At 43.6% G+C, this 21461-nt stretch overlaps 3 protein-coding genes across 5 annotated transcripts; 1 reads left to right on the top strand and 2 right to left on the bottom strand.

Moving 5' to 3' along the window:
• Nucleotides 1-2010: 2010 nt before the first annotated feature.
• Nucleotides 2011-10669, bottom strand: ubac1 (UBA domain containing 1). Of its 2 annotated transcripts, none has more exons than XM_080531014.1 (10): nucleotides 10438-10669; nucleotides 9602-9722; nucleotides 9425-9498; nucleotides 9126-9233; nucleotides 8589-8691; nucleotides 8222-8330; nucleotides 7700-7997; nucleotides 7236-7322; nucleotides 5828-5966; nucleotides 2011-5437 (listed from the first exon to the last, which is right to left on the bottom strand). In XM_080531014.1, the coding sequence occupies exons 1-10, from the start codon at nucleotides 10573-10575 to the stop codon at nucleotides 5322-5324; spliced, it is 1293 nt and encodes a 430-aa protein (XP_080387140.1). In that variant the 5' UTR covers nucleotides 10576-10669; the 3' UTR covers nucleotides 2011-5321. The 2 variants fall into 2 exon arrangements, with proteins under 2 accessions (XP_080387140.1, XP_080387141.1); XM_080531015.1 differs by having other exon boundaries at nucleotides 9126-9230.
• Nucleotides 10670-11831: 1162 nt separating this feature from the next.
• LOC308159078 (Rieske domain-containing protein-like) lies at nucleotides 11832-12724 on the top strand (the record flags this gene model as incomplete). The annotated part of the gene is made up of 3 exons (XM_080532837.1): nucleotides 11832-12027; nucleotides 12219-12253; nucleotides 12443-12724. The coding sequence occupies 3 exons, from the start codon at nucleotides 11832-11834 to the stop codon at nucleotides 12722-12724; spliced, it is 513 nt and encodes a 170-aa protein (XP_080388963.1).
• A 98-nt stretch (nucleotides 12725-12822) lies between these two features.
• LOC308159334 (glutaredoxin-1-like) lies at nucleotides 12823-14374 on the bottom strand. 2 transcript variants are annotated; one of them, XM_080533101.1, is made up of 3 exons: nucleotides 14043-14374; nucleotides 13152-13276; nucleotides 12823-13043 (listed from the first exon to the last, which is right to left on the bottom strand). In XM_080533101.1, exons 1-2 carry the CDS (start codon nucleotides 14247-14249, stop codon nucleotides 13166-13168), a joined length of 318 nt encoding a protein of 105 aa, XP_080389227.1. In that variant the 5' UTR covers nucleotides 14250-14374; the 3' UTR covers nucleotides 12823-13043; nucleotides 13152-13165. The 2 variants fall into 2 exon arrangements, with proteins under 2 accessions (XP_080389227.1, XP_080389228.1); XM_080533102.1 differs by having other exon boundaries at nucleotides 12823-13046; nucleotides 13159-13276.
• Nucleotides 14375-21461: the final 7087 nt, after the last annotated feature.

Genomic DNA, 21461 nt, shown 5'->3' with positions numbered 1-21461 from the left:
ATGTTTTGTGAGATGGAACCTTTGTATTTTATGAATTACTAACTCAAAAAATGTCAACATTTTAAAAAATAACACCACACAGGCATTAATAAACACCTAATGGTTCAGATTATGTAAAAAAAACTCAATTTTGACCAAAAATGGAGATAGAACCTTATAATTCTAACGTCACGCGTTGTTGTTGCTGCAGGTTACAGCAGGTAGCCTGACACATTCTTTAGCTCCATTCTTCATTTTAGCTAGCTTAGCTTTTGCTAGCGCCCATCCAAAATGTGACAGACAGACGGGCAACGTCTTTAACCTTAGCTAACTAGGTTGGTTATATTAACCTTGAGTTAAGTCACAAAGCACCCTCTCCCCAACAACGACACATATGAATGAATTGGGGTGTTACCTGGCTGGCTGGCGAGCTAAACTGTCGCTTGTCAAAACAGCTAACACACGTTAAGCTAGCCTGGATGAATCAAACACAACGGGTTAGCTCGTAAAGGCTAAATCAAACAATGATTCTTAAGATAGCTACCTTGGCAAATACGTGGTGATGTAATCCTGAATCCACTGGTTCAGATCAGAGAGGATAAACAGTTACACTCCGACATAGATATGGTCCTTTTGGCTTTTTCCTCCACTATGCGATGGCCAGAGCGAATAAGCACCAGGGACACATCGTCTCCTCCTTCCCCAGCAACAACACCCGATTTGCGGCCTGTCTGTCTGTGACAACCGCGGGACTCCTGACAGACTGTCAGACAAAGATAGCTAGCTCACTGCAGAGATTACGAAGCGCAGTAGCTACTCATTCTGCGATTTTACAATTGATCTCTCTCTTACTAGGTGACTCGTTTGAAAAGAGAATATTGAAGGATTCGTGGGAGGCGCACCTCTGTCCCGCCCGTTAGTAACGTGGAGGTAACCAGCACCAATACGCCTGCGTGAGGCAGACAGTCAGTGCGATTCAAAGTAACAATGTACATGTAACAATGTGTTCAAATGTGATGCATAGCGTATGGCCTTATGAAACAACGTTAAATGCTGTATCGTGACGTTAGAATTATAAGGTTCTATCTCAATTTTTGTCCAAATTGAGTTTTTTACATAATCTGAACCATTAGGTGTTTATTAATGCCTGTGTGGTGTTATTTTTAAAATGTTGACATTTTTTGAGTTAGTAAATCATAAAATACAAAGGTTCCATCTCACACAACATAATGGAATGTAAAAACTTTGACGCTCAATATCTCTGAACTACCCTAAACGGAGATAGAACCTTATCATTCTAAACTCACGACTGTCAGTGCGATCAGAGTGCGATTCAGAGTAACAATGTGTTCAAATAGGATGCATAGCGTATGGTCTTATGAAACAACGTTAAATGCTGTATGTTATTGTAACACGTTTGCTGCTTACAATATTGCCCGAAATCACCCCCCATCTGGCATCCTTGCAGCTAGTTTCTCATTATTCTGAAAAATGTTGATCTATTGAGCGCACTGAAATCTATTTTATTCTAACACATTTGCTACTGAATGCATATTGTAAACAAAACAAAAACATGAGATCAGTTTAAACAGAACACGTTCATCCATACACGTTTGATAATCAAGTTCTGTTATATTTATACTGATTGGGCTGTAATGCATTATTCAAAGAGTTTGACCATACTGTAAGCAAATAATGATGTTGATTTACAGTTGAACCAGACTATAAACAATAAGTTGGAATCCAAACTGACGGTTCTGCTGGACCATTGACTCATAGTGCCCTCTAGTGGATACATCTGAAAGTGTGTGGTACTACTGCTGGGAAGGAGGATTTGTGGGGCAACTTGTACTGGAAAGTAGATTCTCACTTGTAATGGATGGGGAAAGCCAAAAGGCCAAACTAAATAAAGAAATAATTGGCTACTTATCAAATGACAATAACACACACAATAAGTTCACACACACAGGTAAATTCAAAACTCTTTTTATTCGTAATAAACAAACCCGAGAGGTGATGTTTACAAGGCGTTTCACATTTCCATAGGTGAGGAGTGAACCATTTTCACATTAAGATGATCCAGAGTGACAGCCACAGTGTGTGAAACAAGATAGTTAGTTAGTGAGCACTTCTTCAAGTGGAACCAGCATGGGTACATCCTATCGCCCAAGCTTCAGAGCAATGTTTGGACAAACTGAGAGAGAAAATACCATTTAAGTCTTTCCTCTGTTACACAACGAACAGACATTAGAAATGACATTGTTTCAGTGCTGCACACAAACATGCATCCTGAGAGCTGTGTTTGTGTGAGGATGACGCATTACACTTCAGGCCAGTGATGCTAGAGCCTTTGCACAAGTGCTATAGATGATGAGTGTGAAGAGTATCAAGTGTAGCCTAAGATGGCAGTGTTTCAGAAGTGGACAGCAGAATCACCTGGCCTGGCTAATGCTAAAACAGATAGACACCCAGGCTAGTAGTTTCTCACACATTAACAAAACAAGTAATATCTGTATTAAATGCACTGAACACCCATGATTTTCCCCCTCTCATACACAGATCAATACTATCTCATGATGATTTTGATCCCTGTCCTTTCATTATCAGGTCAATACTTGTTCACGGAGTTGACAGCTTCCCTCCATTTTGGGTAAACAAAGCACAGGATTCAAAAGCATACAGCAGAGAAAATGCTTTTAATATAGTGATAAAGAATTGAATGACAGTGACCTTGTGGCTATGCTAGAGAGAGTGAGAGTATATTGCATAGGTTGTTGGTACCCGAAAGACCTGTATTAAAACCAGACAAAACAATCCCACTGGCACTGCCAAAAAATGACTCAAACCCCAAGCTCCCAAGCGAGCTCTGATCACAGGTCATTTAGCTTTTTTTCACTTTGGGTTTAGCAAGATCACAGACCTGTTGATCAGTTGGTGAACACACTACTTGCGTTTGAATAGATACCTGCGGAACATTTTCCCCAAACCGGCTACTGAAACAGTACTCGCATCCTGTATACAAACTCTTCCAACATTCCAAAATGCTGCATTGCTCTTGATAGCATTGCTCTCAAATTCTTTATCCACTTTGTCAAGAAGCATTAAATAATTTGAAGGACAGATTTCAGATTTCCAGAAAATGTAATAATTTAGAGCAAGTAACTGTTTTGGCTTAAATATTAATAACACACAATTTAAGCAAATACTTCTCTTTAAAAAAAACAAATAATTTCAAATATTGCATTACCAACCCATACTTAGTTGTGCTATGTTTGATAAGCCAAGTTTGAATGGTTTAGTTAAAGCCATTTAAAAATGCCAAACTAGCACAAACAGAGAAGTGTTTGCCTTATGGCATAGCTAGGAAAAACAATGTCAGCCTCCCTGAGCAGAAAGTCACATCAACACCACAATTCAAATATTGAATAAAACACTCAAAGCTTGGCAAAAACACACCACCCTCCGTGTTCTTTTTTTAAGATGAAAACTGACAATGAAATGTAGGAGAGGCTTCACCAGCCATATTGAATCATATGTTTATCAAAAGGAGTACAAGTGCCTCTGGGCACTCTCTTGCAAAAGGCAATATTATTCTAGAGCCACTGCATCACACATTTCTAACACTCCAATGAAATATATATTTTTCACAGGTAAACATAATTCTAAGTCCGTCATTAGAATCCAGCTATTGCACAAAAACGTACTGTATTATTTTTTTGTTTACTGGTCTATCTAATGAAAAAGCAAGTAATCTCACAGTCGATAATATGTGAATTATGGTTTGGTTTAACAGCATATCTACTTTGCTCTCAAAGGAGAAAGGCAAACCACTGGACTAGCAGTTTATCACAGCTCAGTATACCACTTAAATTCTTCAACACCAAAGCAATTAAATGATATGCTTTGTACTCCAATCGTTTGTTCAACAGTTCATTTAGATGACTGGTTTATCAAGTAACATGTAATCGTTATATCATGATAATAATTCAACTACAAATGGAGGAGAAACTCTTTATATTGGAGGATTAAGGAATGATACACCTTCATCTCTCATCAATTAAACTTTCCCTTCAAAGAATTCCCTTTATACAATCTCCCTCAATTTCCCCAGAAGCCTATCATTCTGCCCAGTGTCAGAACATGAAACAGGTCATAAAGGGTACCGTCACTGCAGCAGCCAGCCGTGTTAAGAGCAGACATGGATCTAAATAGTATTTGACATTTTTCAAATACTTTGGAGCATTTGCTTGAGCCTGTCTGGAACACCATATGGGTGGGTTTTTTCCAATTTTGGGACTATTCTATTGGTTCCATTGCCCAGGCAAAATCAATCAAGCACTGCAAGGTAATAAACATCATTTCAAATACTATTTGAACCACAGTCTGGGTGAGAGCAGTGAGAATAGGCGCATAATGAGAGTAACATGATGATGTGACATTCAGAGCACATTGAGAATTAATACATAGGCCTATATATATATTTCTTTTTGTAAAATCATGATCAAAGACTGTTACACATACTTGACTTCACAGACACTAAAAGACAGCTTATAGTACACTTTTTCTAAAAGGCAAAACGTTGCAAGTTAAATAAATATTTGGGAGAAGCAAAAAAGAAAACATCCTCCTCTCAGCTTTTGAGTAGTGTGACTCGTGGCAGCCAGACAAGTAGGCTCTCAGGCTGGAACGGAGAGAGAGGTAACATCTGACCGCCTGTACCTCCACATTCTACTTTCACTATTGACTAACGGACTCACTGTGATAAGCAGAACCATTGCCTGCCTCTGTGTCATAATAACCATTCATGTTCACATGCAGGCTTGTGTTTAACATGACACTGACCAGAGTCACCCACCTCTCATAAGAAACATTCATCTTGATGAAATGTAACAATTTACAAATTAAGCTGTAATTGATATTCAAATACTGGAAAACATATAAAAACTGTTTTTGAAGTGTAAACATTGGTTTGATGCCTGATAATCAATTTTTGTACATGGAGAAATTATATAAAATAAATCATGTACGTCCTAACTACAAATTGTTCTTATTAAAATGTAAAAAACAACATAATCATTTTAATAATTATTATTGTAATCATGTTCATGTTAACATTGTTTTGTACACGGTTTTTATGTTGTGTTATAAATAGATATCTTTGTAACATCTGTCTGCATCACTCTTTACACATCTCAGGCTTTGACTTTTCAAGGCAAAAACTATACTCATGTTCCAGCCGTGCCCGCACAAACACACACACACACACACGCACACTCACTCACTCACTCACTCACTCACACTCGCTTCTACTCGATCACACCCGCAAACAGTCACCGGAGGCTCTACGTGCGATTCAGTGTCTGGAAGATTCTTGAAATCTGAAGCATGACAGGCCCGGTTTCTGGGTCGTTCATCCACTGTGTGCTGTTCAGGGGGTTCTCCAACATGTCCTCAAACGCTGCACACACACAAAAAAAGATGGGTGAAGATATTAGCAATGCTATAACCCCTTTAGGTTCACATGCACATATGCCTGGCATATGCCTCTGAGCACTTCCGCATAAATGAGAAAACCCCTAAATACTGTACAACCACAGTAGCTATCATTTGACATAATGGTTTCCGTGCTGATTTGAATAGTGCGAAATTCCTGTATGTTTGGGAAACTTTCCGCTAATTATTGAAACCCATATGGACATTTTGGAAATGATCTAAAAGTTGACCAAACTTATGGCAATTTTGCAACCCTACCGATGACTAACATCTAACTGAACTCTAACATGGCTTGGGTCCAGTATGATGGGTCTGGGACACAGCACTAGCCATGGGTATAATGAGTGGTGCCTACCCAGCAGAGTTTTGGGGTTGGTGAGCCCCAGCTGCACAACAGGATTCTCCAGGATGGCCTGGAACAGGGGACTGTTGGTGTCGATGCCTTTGTCCAGGTCTTCTGGAGAGGGCTTCCTGTCCCCCAGAAGCCACTCACACTGCAGGGCGAGACAACATCTAGATCAGTTATCTAACCATTATACAACAGTTAGTTCCGACCAAGTAATTTGATTGGACAAGAGGCATTCCATGAGATACGATATACAGTATAACAGCACTGGGACTTTTAACTAGATGTATCACTCCGCCGCACAGGTGTTAAATTACCGTTAATTAGACTACATTGTTACTAAGAAGACATTAGCCAATCAGCGAGCAAAGCAAAACTCTCCGTTTTTAAATCCTCAATTTTGTCCGCCATTGGCTAAAAGCTGTAATTTGGCGTTAATATATCATTTTATGACGTTTTAATATGTTTTCAGGCGAGAAAGTAACCACTTCTTTTTTTTTTTTTTTTTTTTTTCAGATTTTATCCCTTTTTCACCCAATTTGGTAGCCAATTTAACCCAACTTAGCATCCAATTATCCCCTGCCTATTGCATAGGATCCGCCGCACGACCCCGTGGCCGGCAGTCCCAGAGGAGGCCGCCAGGCAGACTAGGCTGACTGGCTCCTCGAGCCCAGTACCGTTATTCCGGCGCCCAGGGGGCGGTGTTGCGCGACGGATCCTAGTCCAGAAATACTCCTATACCGCCCTCGGAAGCGGCCGGCCAATATGCCGCTTCCCGTGTGCCTCGGCCATATCTGGATCTGGCGAGCCGGGATACGAACCCCGGCCCCGGTGGGCAGCATGCACTAGTGGCCAGTGCGTAGACCGCTACACCACCGCGGGGCGAAAGTAACCACTTCTGTGGGAAACTTCGCTAGTTGAACAGTCCCGTTGCGGAACTATTTTTTCTTGACGGAGCCAAAATAAATGATTAAATAAACAAATCTGTTGTCACTTATTACTGTTAACTAATAAATTGCGCTGTAGAACTGTTGTATAAAAGCAATATCACACTCGAGGTCGTGTGTTATACTGAATATCAGCACGGCTGTGATTGTCTTCTACTCGGCCTGCGGCCTCGTACCTATGACCGAATCACAGCCGTGCTGATATTCAGTATAACACACTCCCTCTCGTGTGATATTGCTTAATTCTTTTATCAGGAGGGTCAATGAAGAACTAGTTCTCAATCCTAATAACAACCTGGTCAAAGAGGCTAAAAAGTAGTTTTATAAAGTACAGGCATAATTACATTAGGAGACAAGAATATAACTTCAGTGGGGGCTTTGCTTGAATGTTTGAGTTAAGTGCGGGGTATCAAACACCTCAAGTTCAAAATTAAACACTTTGAGTTGTTCAGTGTGGACAGTCGACCTACCGCAGCGTCCTGCTGGTTATTATTGACACGTAGGGCATCGATCACCTCCTTCTCATCAAAGCCCATCTCCATCAATGCAATGACCGCCTGCAGAGACAGAGCCTATTAATTTCTCTGACAGTTTACACTTTATCCGCACAATACGTTCATCACACTCTCCACTTTCAATCCTCTATTCAGACAGATTCTGTAAATAATACTTATATCTATATAACACAATATCTTCAAGATATCAAGTTTGCAAGTTAGTACTGTCCACAAGCAACTCCAAAGGTCCCAGGGCCCAGGAGATCAGAATGATCTTTTGAATTCATTCTTTTTTTGCTATCTGGCTGATTTTGAGTCGTAGAGGGGAAATCAACCATCTCGATCTGATGCTGGATAGCAAAAAAGAATGGGGATCATTCTGGTCCAGATTAACCGTGTTGAACTCCTGGCCCCTGGGCACTGAGGCAGACACCTACCCGTGAGTCCGGCCTGAACTCTCGTTTCCTGCGGATCCTCTTGAAGATCTCTGTGAGTTCGTCCTGCCTGGCCTGGATGTCTTCCGTGCTAGACTGGGAGTGAGTACGCAGTAGGAGGGGGAGGGGGATGGGGAGGCTGGCCAAGGCAGATGCGGAGGCGGAGGCTGAGACAGAGGGGCCTGGGGGGGCGGCCGTGGCCCCCACTGCTCCTGAGGCATCCTGACCCGGCAGTGGGGTGTCCACGGAGGGGTCGTCTACGTGCTCGATAAGCCACTCCATGGCCTGCGTCACTGACATGCTGCAGGAGAGAGGGCTCGTTAGACTCTTCACTCCTAACAGACTATCCATAACTCATTGGAACTGTATTGGACTCACTCATTCTGATTCAAATAAATGGCATTGATTAACATTATGTTCAAGCTCAAATACTCTGTTTAGACAGAACTGGTGTGATTACACCGGGGATAGGGGTTCTGAATGGAATCCCTCTTGTGCTTGACTATGTGTATTGTGTAAACTCACTGGTTCAGTCTCAGAGCTTTGATGGCTCTGCTCTCAGGGAAACCCATTTCAGTCAGCTGCTGAAGAGCCGTCTCGTCCACTCGGTCCTCCTCATCCTCATCCAGCATTGCTGTCAGACAGACACACACGCACGCACACGCACACACACACACACACACACACACACACACACATTACACAATTAATGTATTACTCTGTTATAACAGGCTAACATTATCATAACAGTGCTCCAATGCTAACAGTACTAACAATGCTTGTGTCCAGGTTCAGAGTGGTCTGTAACGGCTGATCAGACAAACCTTCCAGTCCTTCATAGCTTGCAAGGCAGATGTCAAGGCTAATCATTTAAAGATAACTACATTAGTACCATTAGCCTTCTTGAAGAGCTCAACAGCATCAGGGTTCAAGGCAAGAAGCTTCTGGGCCACTTCAATGAGGGAGACGAGGATTTTCCTGAGCTCCGTCTGAAACTGGTGAAGAATGCACACACACACACACACACACACACACACACACACACACACACAGAGACACACACACACACACACGCACACACGCACACACGCACACACACACACACACACACACACACACACAGAGACACACACACAGACACAGACACAGACACAGACACACACACAGACACACACACACACGTACACACACGTAACAGAATCAATAAGACTACAATCCATAGCACAACACTGAGACCATCCTTATGCAAGTCATCATGGATGGATGAGGAACAGCCGTCTTATTATTATTATCAACATAGTTGATTTCAGCCTGATGACATTGCAGGCTAATGTGATTCAGGACCCTTAATTGATTTCAGTCTGACCGGCGGTCAGTGGTCCCCTAGTACTGCCCGTGTTTCACTGAGGGCTGACGTTGATGAACTTACGTCTCGGATGTTGTGCTGGGTGACAGTGCGGTCGGTGTGACGGGTAGACAGGCCGGCTGTGGCTTTCAAGATGGCATCTTTATCTGGCGCCTTGTTATCCTGCTTCTTCTGACCGACATGGAGGATGAACACATTTAGAAGGGAGAGGGAGAGACTTAGCACAGCTATTCAGTCTGGATCGGAACCAACATGACATCAATATCGGTATATGGATGGGACAATCAACCTTGAACCTGAACTTTGTTTGATAACCCACACGACATATGATATTAACACTGGAGGACAATCGAGTAGTTTACCTTTTCTTCTGCAGATATGTCAGCCATTTTTGGAGGTGGGGGCGGCGGTCTTTTCTTTATCAGCAGCAGGACATCTGAAGACAGGGGGGAGAACGGGGTCACTCACTTCATGCAGGGAGAACATGGTTGGACATCATTTTGGAAAAATATAGCCTTCGATATTACAACATGCTTTACCTTTATCTTTTAGATTTTCATCCGCAACTGTCTTAGTTTCAGTGAGGATCCTTTCTGTAGCAGCGTGGATGAGTTTGTGGTGTGTGAGTGTCTTGGGGTCTTCGAGACTTCCGTGCACATACTGCAAAAGAAGCAAAAATCGAGTTGATTGATGTGGGGACAAGATCAAGTGAAATGTGGAAGAAGAAGAAACAGGACAGAGAAAGGGTGACGGTAGATGAAAGGCATGTTGTATCATATCATTTACATACTGCATTCAGATCAGAACAAATCACTCAGTCTGCGATAGATATCTGGAGTGTTGTTGTTGTCGTTTCTAACTGTAGTTACGAAGCTGACCAGAGAGCTTTGGACTGTCTGGATATGAACACTTGAACACTTGATCTCTGCACTTTATATTTATATTAATTATGACTCTTGCAATATGATGTTGGTTTGCACTGTCTTGTCCTGTCTTGCACCTGTCCTGCTGTAAACCGTGCTCCACTGTCCCAAACCAAATTCCTAACATGTTTACATGTCATGGCAATAAAGTCTTCTGATTCTGATTCTGATTCTGAGCATAACAACAAGAGAAACAGTCGATCGCGGTGGCTTGGCTGTGACATTTCGACTGCCTTCAAGCTTACGGGGGTTTGCATGCAGACAGGCTTATACCCGCCAACTTGCTGAATTATAAATAGCCATGTCTACCCAGTGACTATAAATACTGAACCACTGACACTGACCATTTCAACAGGGAGGGCCTGCAAACATCAGCAAACAGCAACACCTACAATGACTCAGAAAGCAGCAGGGGGATACAATTATTAATTCAAACACACATGATGACATACATGTTTCAAGCACTTCTCTTTGAGTTTCTCAACAGTGGTGTCTTCGGTGACTTCCTCCAGCCACTCCGTGCCCTCCATGGTACAGATGTGGATCTTTAACACTTTCCCAGCGAAGATCTTCTCCTCCTGGACGAACATAGCTGCTGTGATCAGCCTTGATGTACCAGTTCAGTTCAGTTCAGTTGGTGTTGTTGGCTGACAGCTAGCTGGCTAGCTATAACGTTAGTACGTTAGCTGTTGTCTTCGGAAATTAACGACAACGGTGCGACAAATGCATGCTCCTTATAATCTTCGAACCATGTTCAGACCGGTGTGATGGGGTTGAAAGGCGATAGCGATCGATTGACGTTGTTTGTTGGAACAGCACAATGTGTTTATTTTCCAAGAAGAGTAGCCAGCGAGAACCCTATTCTGTTGGTAATGTCCTGCACTCTGAACCCAGGCAGTGCTGGGAGTTGTAGTTCTGGGAGTTGTAGTTCTGGGAGTTGTAGTTCTTTCCTTCAAACAAGTCTGCATGCAGGAAGTTATGCAAAGAAAGGCGCAGCTAAAAACATGTACGATGACAAGGCTTTGATTATACCAGAAATGATCTGTACGACAAAAGTATTTATCAATGTCTTTATATTGCTATTTCGATGTGCTAGTTCGCCAAAACAGTGTTAGGTATTAATTTGTAACGGGCTGTGGTCACATCGACGTGTGAGCATCTTTGCAGCGAATGCTAGAGCTAGCTTGAATTTCAATGTGGGAGGGGCTTAGACAGTTAGGGGGAGTGGCTTATGTCAATGTGGGAGGGGCTTAGACAGTTAGGGGAGGGGCTTAGTCACCGGCTTTGTCACGTGTTCGTAGCTAGTTGTCGTCTGCGCCGCTAAACTGGATGCGGTGCCACGACAGTAGCGCACACGAGAAGGTAGGCTTGATAACAGCAGTGCAATGCAATCCGAAGCAGGAGGCGAAAATGATAACCACAAAACGACTCCAATCGAGTAACTTTCTGTTGATTATAGAGTCTGATCAATTAAGTATGTGGTGGTCTGGTCTCGCCTGAACATGCAACACAAAATGAGTGGTTGGTTGGTTGATTCTGGCTGATGAATTTACCAGCCTTTGCCATCCTTGGTCATGTAGAGATAGAGTTGGTGGTTGGTGGAATACCAGGGGGGTATTCCATAAACGTCGCTAAGGGAAACTCCAGGCTTTTCACGAGACAAAATAAGCCTGGATTTTCCTTTAGCGATGTTGATGGAATACCCCCCATGGAATATCCTCCAGAGGGCCCCAGACCACGAAACACAGACACATCACGCACACAAGTACACATCCGTATTCATTACATGTTTGACTCAAGTCTTTCTCTTTCTCTCATCCACCACCAGCGTTTGAGAATTAGAAACATGTCCTCTGAGGAAGAGAAGATATCCCCATCATCATCTTCTTCATCCCCACCTCCATCCTCCTCATCCTCCCACTTCATTGGTAGGAAGGAGGACATCATTCAGGCGAAGCGTGTGACCAAACTGGTGGGAGGAAGGGACATACTGATCCTCTACCACCAGGGGGAGCTCCACGCCATAGACATGCGCTGCTACCGTAAGGATGGGTTGACGTGTGTGTGGATGGAAGTCAGTCAGCATACAATTTAGGTCACACACACACAGAGTAGACTCAATGAATATTGATATTCGTAATTTTTGTTCCCAACAGAGAATAAGGACCGAATGTTTTAACAACCAGTGTTGTACTGCATTATTGTTGTTCTAGTCATATTCTTATGTCTTCAGATGCTGGTGGTCCTCTGCACCTGGGAGACATTGAGGTGAGCTGTCGAGATGTGTATCTGAACTCATGGTCTGAGACTGTAGTATGTAACTTGTAAATAATAAAACTACCCAAATTGTACAATGCTCTAGTAACAATGCGCACCTCTCCCTCTTTGTATCATAGCAAGCTACACCTTTCTCACACCTTTGCCATGATTCTTCTCTTCCATGTCTGATGTGCCCAGGAGTTTGACGGGCGAATGTGCATCGTGTGTCCGTGGCACAAGTACAAGATCACCCTGGAGGAGGGGGAGGGGTTGTACCAGGTCGTGGACCCCTCAGTCAAACCCCCGAAACCCACCTGGCGCTCTAAGGGGGTCAAACAGAGAGTTCACAGGGTCACAGAGCTCAACGGGGACGTGTATGTCACCTTCAATGACATACCGGGAGCCGTCGAGTCAGATTTCTACCAGAGAGAGAAATACAAGGCCATGATGGACAAGGCCCAGCCCAAGACTAAGAAATGAGGAAGTGACAAGGGGGAGGTCCAGTTTTGTGTGATTGTTTGTGTGACTCTTGACTGCCTACATCTTTATTGTTTAACAAATTACCTCATGAATGACAGAACTATTAAAATGCCTTTTGTCGCTTTATTTTGTACAAAAGTTAGTGGTATGTCTATTTGTACATTATTGCATGTGGTTTCATTGTAAAACCCTCCTGGTGGATACACTCATATACGTAGACATGGACAGTCTGTAGAAGGTTGTAGTTGTAGTTGGTCTCTCTCTTCAGCAGACAGACGGAAGGTGGCGGGTACTCCATGAGTTGAAGGAATATAGCCTACTGTAGGGAGGTTGTGGAAAGAAGACGACAGGTGAGCTTTACTGATCTCATCTTGCTATAATGTCGACCAAAGACAGAAGCATGTGAATGTGTTAAACCGGAGCCCACCTGGATGGATCTCACTAAAGTGCTCCTATGGCCTTCAGCATCCCCTCTAGTTGACCGCTGTTGTCCAGCGCTGCCACATCACTGCCCCCGCCGACGCACTTTCCACCGATGAACACCCGCGGCACCTTCACACAAACACAGCATTGGTTAGTTGGGAGACTACACGGAAGTAGAACACAGTTCGTGACGTTAGAATTATAAGGTTCTATCTCCATTTTTGTCAAAATCGAGTTTTTTACATAATCTGATCCATTAGGTGTTTATTAATGCCTGTGTGGTGTTATTTTTTTTAAAAATTCATTTTTATGATATGGCAATATAAACTGCAAGGAGTAATTTACACGGGGAACGAGCCAGTTGAATGAATGGACAGTGTAGAGCCGCATGCACAATTTGCGCCAGTGCATTTAAACCCGCTTTCATTTAGACATGCTATTTGCTGAGTCATTGCGACAACCAGTGAACAAAATGAATTCATTGTGATCATTTCTTGAGGACTTATTCTGAAATGCATAAATGCCAAAGATCCAAAAGGATAAACAATGGAGCTTTTAATATGACCATATGACGCCGCCTCAGGACAAAATATAACTAGATAATTGTCTCGAGTTAAATATGTCTTTAAGATCTTGCTGGGGGCTGACATGGCTAGGCTTTCATGTGCACTATATTTTATGAGGCCGGATGAAGGAAATTCAGATGAAATGCACACATATCTATAGGCCTATGTAAAACAAATGGTTCATTCATACTCGTCGTGGCAAACTACTTCCATGCCTTGAACACAACATCCTACAGAGAAGGCTACTTTATTTGTATTTATTTACAAAATGTGCGTGCACAACAACTGAAACTGAAACTACACTCAACTGAAACTACATTATAACTCACCGTTCGCGCCCCGGTTATTTTTTTGAGATAATCCTGTATTTCACTCATGTCATCTCGTCCAGTGATGTCTATGAATTCCAAGTGTCCAGACTTTAATCCGTATTTGGACAACACATCCTTGGCCATTACGCAATACGGACACGACGGTTTTTGAAACACGACCACTTTATTCCCTTGAATTCTGGCCGTAACGAACTCCTGAGCCATGTTTGTAATTAAAGTGCAAGGCCACGGCTAACAATAAAGTTATCCTTTTGCAGATTCTATAAATGCTTACTGAAATTATCAACGTCAAACTGTCATTTGACAAAATTGGGGCGTTGCGCAAAGCAGTAGTAGCAAGTTAAAGTGAACGGAGTGGGATGGGCCACAATAAAGGGGTTCAGACAGATCCACGTCACAGGTGGTCCATCAACAGCCTGTAGCTCCTGTTAAAATCAGTTGGACAAAAGTTGATTAAACCTTTTCATGAAAGAAAGACACTGGCAAAATGTAGATGCAGGTTATTAAGTAGCCATATTTTATAAGATGTATTATTTGTTAAAGAAACAGTTTGAGTCATTAGCCATGACAGACCACAGCAGCTAATACTAATGAACAATCATAAAAATCAATTAATCGATCAGACATTTCACCATTTTGCATAAATAGGCCACTGTGGTCAATCCAATTTAGCCTTTGCACTACTACAGGTTTGCACACATCACCGGTCAATGTGAACACTCATTTACCCTTTGCACTACTGCTGTTTACATACTATACCTTTGTACATACCATATCTTTGCACATTGCACATACCTCTTTTTGATATAGCCTCTATTTCTACATCTGTACAAACCATACTGTACATAAGCTACCTTAACTGTACATCTCATAACTGTATATACCTCTAAACTACCGTATTTGCCATACTGTAATACTAGAGGTGGGACGCGATTTTAGCTTTGTAATTAATTAATTTTAATTAATTGCATGATTTTAATCGCATATCAATATTTGACATGAGAAGCAACAGTTTTCAATTCAAATGGTTTTGGTACGAGTTAATCAAACCAGAAAACTGAAACTGGTCCGGGCCCACATAGTCACATGCCTCCCGCCCAACCTGGATCCATACCAGTTCGCCTACAGAGCCCACAGGTCCACAGAGGACGCCATCGCGACGACTCTCCACTCCGCTCTATCCCACCTGGAGAGGGGGAACAGCTACGCGAGACTGCTCTTTGTGAGACTGCTCTTCAGCTCTGCTTTCAACACTATCCTTCCAGACAGGCTAGTGACCAAACTACTAGACCTGGGACTATCACACTCCATCTGCGCATGGATCAAGGACTTCCTGTCTGACCGCCCCCAGAGAGTGCGGGTGGGCTCCCACACCTCCACAGCCCTCAGACTCAGCACTGGGTCCCCCCAGGGCTGCGTGCTGAGCCCCATCCTCTACAACCTCTACACCCACGACTTCACCCCCGTCCACCCCAGCAACTCCATCATAAAGTTTGCAGACGACACCACCGTGGTGGGCTGCATCTCGGGGGGGGACGAGGCGGCGTACAGGGATGAGGTGGAGCAGCTGGGCAAGCTGTGCAAGGTTAACAACCTGCTGCTGAACCAGTTAAAGACCCAGGAAATCATCGTGGACTTCAGGAGGAAAAAATCTGAGGTCCAGCCCCTGCTAGTCGATGGAGGGAGCGTGGAGAGAGTCTCAACTCTCCGATTCCTGGGGGTGCACATACAGGAGGACCTGTCCTGGAGGACCAACACAGCAGCCATCATCAAGAAGAGAGTCCTCAGGAAATACCACCTCAGACAGGAGCTGCTTGTGACCTTCTACCGCTGCACAGTGGAGAGCATCCTCACCTACTGCATTTGCGTGTGGTTCTCCAGCTGCACAGCCGCAGAGAGGAAAGCGCTACAGAGAGTCGTGAGATCGGCCCAGAAGATCATCGGCGCCCCCCTCCCCTCTCTGGAAGAGCTGTACAACACACGCTGCGTCAGGAAGGCCTCCAAGATCTCCAGAGACCCATCCCACCCTGGGAACGAACACTTTGTTCGGCTGCGCTCAGGCAGGCGGTTCAGGACCATGTTCGCACGGACAAATAGACTGAAGCTCAGCTTCTACCCTAGGGCCATTCAGGCCCTGAACACAGCGAAGACCTAGGTTCTAGGCCCTGGACAATCTAGACAATTTGATGGCAGCTACTAGATTGTAAACATAAGTGTAATATTGAAATACAACTGTGAACATTTCAAACCTGCTAACTGCGACACTTTAAATGAATGTGCAAAAATACTATGTGCAATATGACAACCCTTGTGTACATAAGGTTCAGATACAGGAAAAAGTTAGGATATTTATAGCATAGCATAGAGTACAGCACAGTGTTTTATTGTATAGTATAGTAGTATAGTATAGTAGATAGTGTACATAGCCTTTATTTATGTAAACCAGCTCTTTTCCCTTTTTTATTTTACCCTTGGACCTCTTGTTTTTTAGTCTTTTTTACAAGCACCAGGGGAGCCCCCCCTCCTAAATGTCGTTGTATGGTACCTGTACTGTATTAATGACAATAAAGACCATTCATTCATTCATCAACGAATAGACATATACATAAGTAAGCAAAATCCTGTTTATTTTAGCTACACAGACCAACAGATCACACAATGTACCTAACCTAATGTTACACTAACCATCCCCACCCTCCCCTACCCACCCAAATATCCTTGGTCAAAATAATAAACAGACCAACAGTTAAACAGTTAAAGACCATAAAGACCAAAAGTGCCATCTAAAATGGTAACAAGTACCAACAGTACCCTTTACAGTAACAACAAACTCATTGGTCTCTGTGTGTGTGTGTGTGTGTGTGTGTGTGTGTGTGCGTGTGTGTGTGTGTGTGTGTGTGTGTGTGTGAGGTGTGTGTGAGAGGTGTGTGAGGTGTTTTCCAGTAGCGCTCCCGTGCCCTCCCAGAATGAGGAAGTCCTGTGCTGTGCATACTAGACATTTTACACATTTCTGAATCTCTTCCTTGAGTCAGACGAAACTCCCAACTTCCTTGAGTCATATGCCAGGCTCCAGGGTCCAGGCTCCAGGCTCCTGGGCTGAGTGTGTGTCTGAGTGTGTGTCTGGGCATCTCTGGCACCGCACACTCCTGGTTTTCTTCATACCTGGCAGGCTGCTCCTACCAGGTGACCTGGAGAGAATCGCTGTCTTCTCCACGAACCCTCTCCACTGGGGTACCCCAGGGTTCTGTCCTAGGGCCCCTACTTTTCTCTCTCTACACCAAGTCTCTTGGCTCGGTAATCTCTTCACATGGGCTCTCCTACCACAGCTACGCAGACGACACTCAACTCTTCCTGTCCTTCCCCCCGTCTGATGTACACGTGGCAACCCGTATCTCTGCATGTCTCGCTGACATTTCAACATGGATGGCTGACCACCATCTCAAGCTCAATCTTAACAAGACCGAGCTCCTCTTCATCTCCGGGAAAGCCTGCCCTCTCCAAGACTTCTCTATCACAGTGGAGAACTCTACTGTAACCCCCTCCCTGACAGCCAAGAACCTTGGAGTGATCCTGGACAACCGACTATCCTGTGCGGAGAACATTGCAGCAACGGCTCGCTCCTGCAGATTCTTCCTCTACAACATCAGAAGGATACGACCATTCCTTACCAGAGAGTCAGCGCAACTCTTGACCCAGGCACTGGTCATCTCCCGCCTGGATTACTGCAACGTACTCCTGGCTGGGCTCCCCGCCTCCGCCATTAGACCTCTGCAGCTCATCCAGAACGCTGCTGCCCAGCTGATATTCACGCTGCTGCCCAGCTGGTATTGATTGATTGATTGAAAACTTTATTAGAAGATTTGCAGAAGTAGGTACATGAAAGTACATATTACATACAAGGTCAACTAAATGGATAAAAACCCAAGAAAGCCACTGGCTTATTTCAATTGGGGTCCTTGATTTTCAATTCATCGTTACATGTAAGACAGACAGGAAAAGAAAAAAAAACTAGTACTATCTACAAGATAATACAGACAAATAACTATTACTATCTCCAAGATAAAAATACATCCATCAATACTAGATATACAATACAACAAAACATCAGGTATGTACAGCGGGTAGGACAGGTGGGGACATACACCACAGGTGGGGGCGGGGGACAAAACACAAAGTATGTACAGTGGGTAGTTCGGGTCTTTTAATCTGATTTTTGATTTAGAGGGTCCAGTTACGGATTGCAGCCTCCTGTAAATGTTTTTTGAGAGTGGTTTTGAAGGTGGGCAGTGTTTTGCACTCCTTTAAGATTATAGGAAGGGCGTTCCACATTTTTACTGCATAGTTTGCAAACGAGTTTAACCCCTTGTTTGTGGTGCAACGCGGTTGAACGTGGTTCGTGGAGCTTCCTCTGGTGTTGTATGTGTGGACGTTGTTCACTTTTTGGAAGTATGTTGACAGGTACTTGGGTGTCTTTGTGGTGTAGCGTATCTTGAAGACCAGGCCCAGTGCAAGCTGCTGCACTCTGTCAACTACTCGTAGCCAATCAAGGCTCAAAAAATGAGCAGCGGTTAGATGTGTCCTAGGGTTGAGGCCTAGCAGAAGCCTAACCAGTTTATTTTGGGCTGTCTGGAGTCTTGTTTTATGGGCCTTTGTGGTTCTATAGTACCATGATGTTACGGCATAGTCGAAGTGACATTGAATGAGAGCTCCTGATAGGGTCCTCAGTGTGTTTTTACTGACAAGTGAGGATATCCTGTACAAGAATCTAGTTCTATGGTTCACTTTTTTGATTACTTTTGCTGCCATTTTATCTCCGGAAAGATTTACCTCCCCAAATACTCTCATGTCACCCCTCTCCTTCGCACCCTGCACTGGCTCCCGATAGCAGCTCGCATCAGATTCAAGACTCTGGTGCTTGCATATCAGGCAGCTAAAGGGACAGCCCCTGCCTACCTGAAGGAAATGGTAACCCCCCAAACTCCAGCCCGCTCACTCCGCTCCTCCACCTCGGCTGGCCGACTGGCCCCACCACCTCTGCACAGCAGTCGTGCTGCCCGATCACTTCTCTTCACAACACTGGCTCCCCGCTGGTGGAATGAGCTCCCCACGGCTGTCAGAACGGCAGAGTCACTATCCATCTTCCGTCGTAGACTGAAGACCCATCTCTTCAGGTTACACCTTAACTGCTCCTCCTGAGACATCTTCTGCCCCTCAGCACTACGTCTCCTAAAGACACCCGCTTTCCCCTCTACTGTGTCCCTAAGAACTTCTATTGCCCCCCTTGTACTGTTTCTCTGTTTCTCCAGTATAAAAAAATAATAATAAAAAAAACTAGGTTTTAGAAGAAGGTGATCGGAGAAGGTTTTTCCTTCTATCAATGGCCCCCGGCCTGAGCTAGATTACTCTTCCTGCAACGAATGGTGGACTGATGATTCACATGCTTAGCATTTAAATGTATTGATTGTAAGTCGCTTTGGAATAAGGCGTCTGCTAAATTCCAAAAATGTAAATGTAAATGTCTGAGTGTGTGTCTGAATGTGTGTCTGAATGTGTGTCTGAGTGGGTGTCTGAGTGTGTGTCTGAGTGTGTGTCTGAGTGTGTGTCTGAATGTGTGTCTGAGTGTGTGTCTGAGTGTGTGTCTGAGTGTGTGTCTGAGTGTGTGTCTGAGCGTGTGTCTGAGTGTACACAGGGGTCAGACACAGGCCAGAGGTCAAGTTGTGTGTGGGACAACTCATTGACCCTGATGTTGACCGTGTGTTTGTGTGTGTGTGTGTGTGTGTGTGTGTGTGTGTGTGTGTGTGCGTGTGCGTGTGTGTGTGTGAGGTGTGTGAGGTGTTTTCCAGTAGTGCTCCCGTGCCCTCCCAGAATGAGGAAGTCCTGTGCTGTGCATACTAGACATTTTACACATTTCTGAATCTCTTCCTTGAGTCAGACGAAACTCTCAACTTCCTTGAGTAGTTTTTTTCGATAATGTTTCCCTCGCTTTCTCTCTCTTAACCATGATGTTGACCCCCTCTCTGTGTGTGTGTGTGTGTGTGTGTGTGTGTGTGTGTGTGGTGTGTGTGTGTGTTTGTGTGTTTGTGTGTGTGTGTGTGTGTGTGTGTGTGTGTGTGAGGTGTGTGAGGTGTTTACCAGTAGCGCTATCGTGCCCTCCCTCTCTCAACTTATATAATTTCAACGTCATATAATAATAATAATAATAATAATAATAATTACTTTATATTTGTATATTGCTTTTCCTGCAAACGTTGCAGCTCAAAGTGCTCCAATCATTATATAATAATAATTTAATTAGTTAGTCATTTATATATATTATATCTTTTTAATATTAAAAAGATGGGTTTTTAGTCATGACTTAAACATATTTGCTGAGGTTGTATCCCTAAAGTAAACTGGCAGTGCATTCCACAATTTGGGTGCATAAAATGAGAATGCAGCCTCACCAAATCTCTTCTTTTGTACATGTGGTACACAGAGAAAACCAGCGTCAGAAGACCTGAGAGCTCTATTGGGCTGATATGCTAGCACAAGGTCTCTCAGATATTCGTGTGCTGTGCCAGTGAGAGCTTTATAAACAAGCAGAAGGATCTTGAAATCTATTCTGAACTTAACAGGAAGCCAGTGTAGAGTATCTAAAATAGGAGTTATATGAGCTCTTCTACTTGTTTTGTTGTTTTGCTTGTCAATAATTACCTTTGCACAGTGGACGAGCTTCAACACTAATACATTATTTTTATTTTTTTTAAATACCATAGAAACAATGACAACAATAACTGGACTGCCAATGCAATGATTGCTTTAAATCTTATCATCTTTATCTTCTTCATTACCCATTTAAAACGTAACACAACAAAAGAAGCGAAGCCCTGATTGGTTGAGGAAGTGTTTTATTATTCTCATTTACATAATGAAGAGACGCGCCTGCCAGTCAAAGAGTGACCGCATGATGAACAACCCTGATTGGTTAGTGGGGATTCTGTACACTTCTGATCAAAGGAACGCATTAATAACAGTCAGGATCTATGAGGTCATTCATCAACCACTGTGTGTCTATTCACCCAGCAACGACTACCCCCTAAATAAGGGATTTCCCCCCGAAAATAAGGGATATCCCGCGCACGCCCCCCCCCCCACCGTCCACAAACCATACCCCTTACATTTAGACAAGGGTACACATAGTCAATCCTAACATCACCACTAGACAACCATAGGATACCCCTTACATTTAGACAAGGGTACACATAGTCAATCCTAACATCACCACTAGACAACCATAGGATACCCCTTACATTTAGACAAGGGTACACATAGTCACTCCTAACATCACCACTAGACAACCATAGGAGACCTCTTACATTTAGACAAGGGTACACACAGTCAATCCTAACATCACCACTAGACAACCATAGGATACCC

Source organism: Nansenia antarctica, assembly GCF_963989245.1.
Source record: "Nansenia antarctica genome assembly, chromosome: 5".
Taxonomy (NCBI): domain Eukaryota; kingdom Metazoa; phylum Chordata; class Actinopteri; order Argentiniformes; family Microstomatidae; genus Nansenia; species Nansenia antarctica.
Note: the sequence above shows the minus strand (reverse complement) of the source record. Positions and strands in the feature narration are given on the sequence as shown.

What these genes read in the sequence shown, in the direction of transcription:
- ubac1 (XM_080531014.1), bottom strand. Translation starts at nt 10,575, where the DNA reads ATGTTCGTCCAGGAGGAGAAGATCTTCGCTGGGAAAGTGTTAAAGATC. An exon ending in GCTCTTCAAGAAGGCTAATG is followed by an intron (nt 8,331 to 8,588) that starts GTACTAATGTAG and finishes TCTGTCTGACAG; the next exon opens with CAATGCTGGATGAGGATGAG. An exon ending in AGTTCAGGCCGGACTCACGG is followed by an intron (nt 7,323 to 7,699) that starts GTAGGTGTCTGC and finishes CTGTCTCTGCAG; the next exon opens with GCGGTCATTGCATTGATGGA.
- LOC308159334 (XM_080533101.1), bottom strand. Translation starts at nt 14,249, where the DNA reads ATGGCTCAGGAGTTCGTTACGGCCAGAATTCAAGGGAATAAAGTGGTC. An exon ending in AAATAACCGGGGCGCGAACG is followed by an intron (nt 13,277 to 14,042) that starts GTGAGTTATAAT and finishes GTTTGTGTGAAG; the next exon opens with GTGCCGCGGGTGTTCATCGG.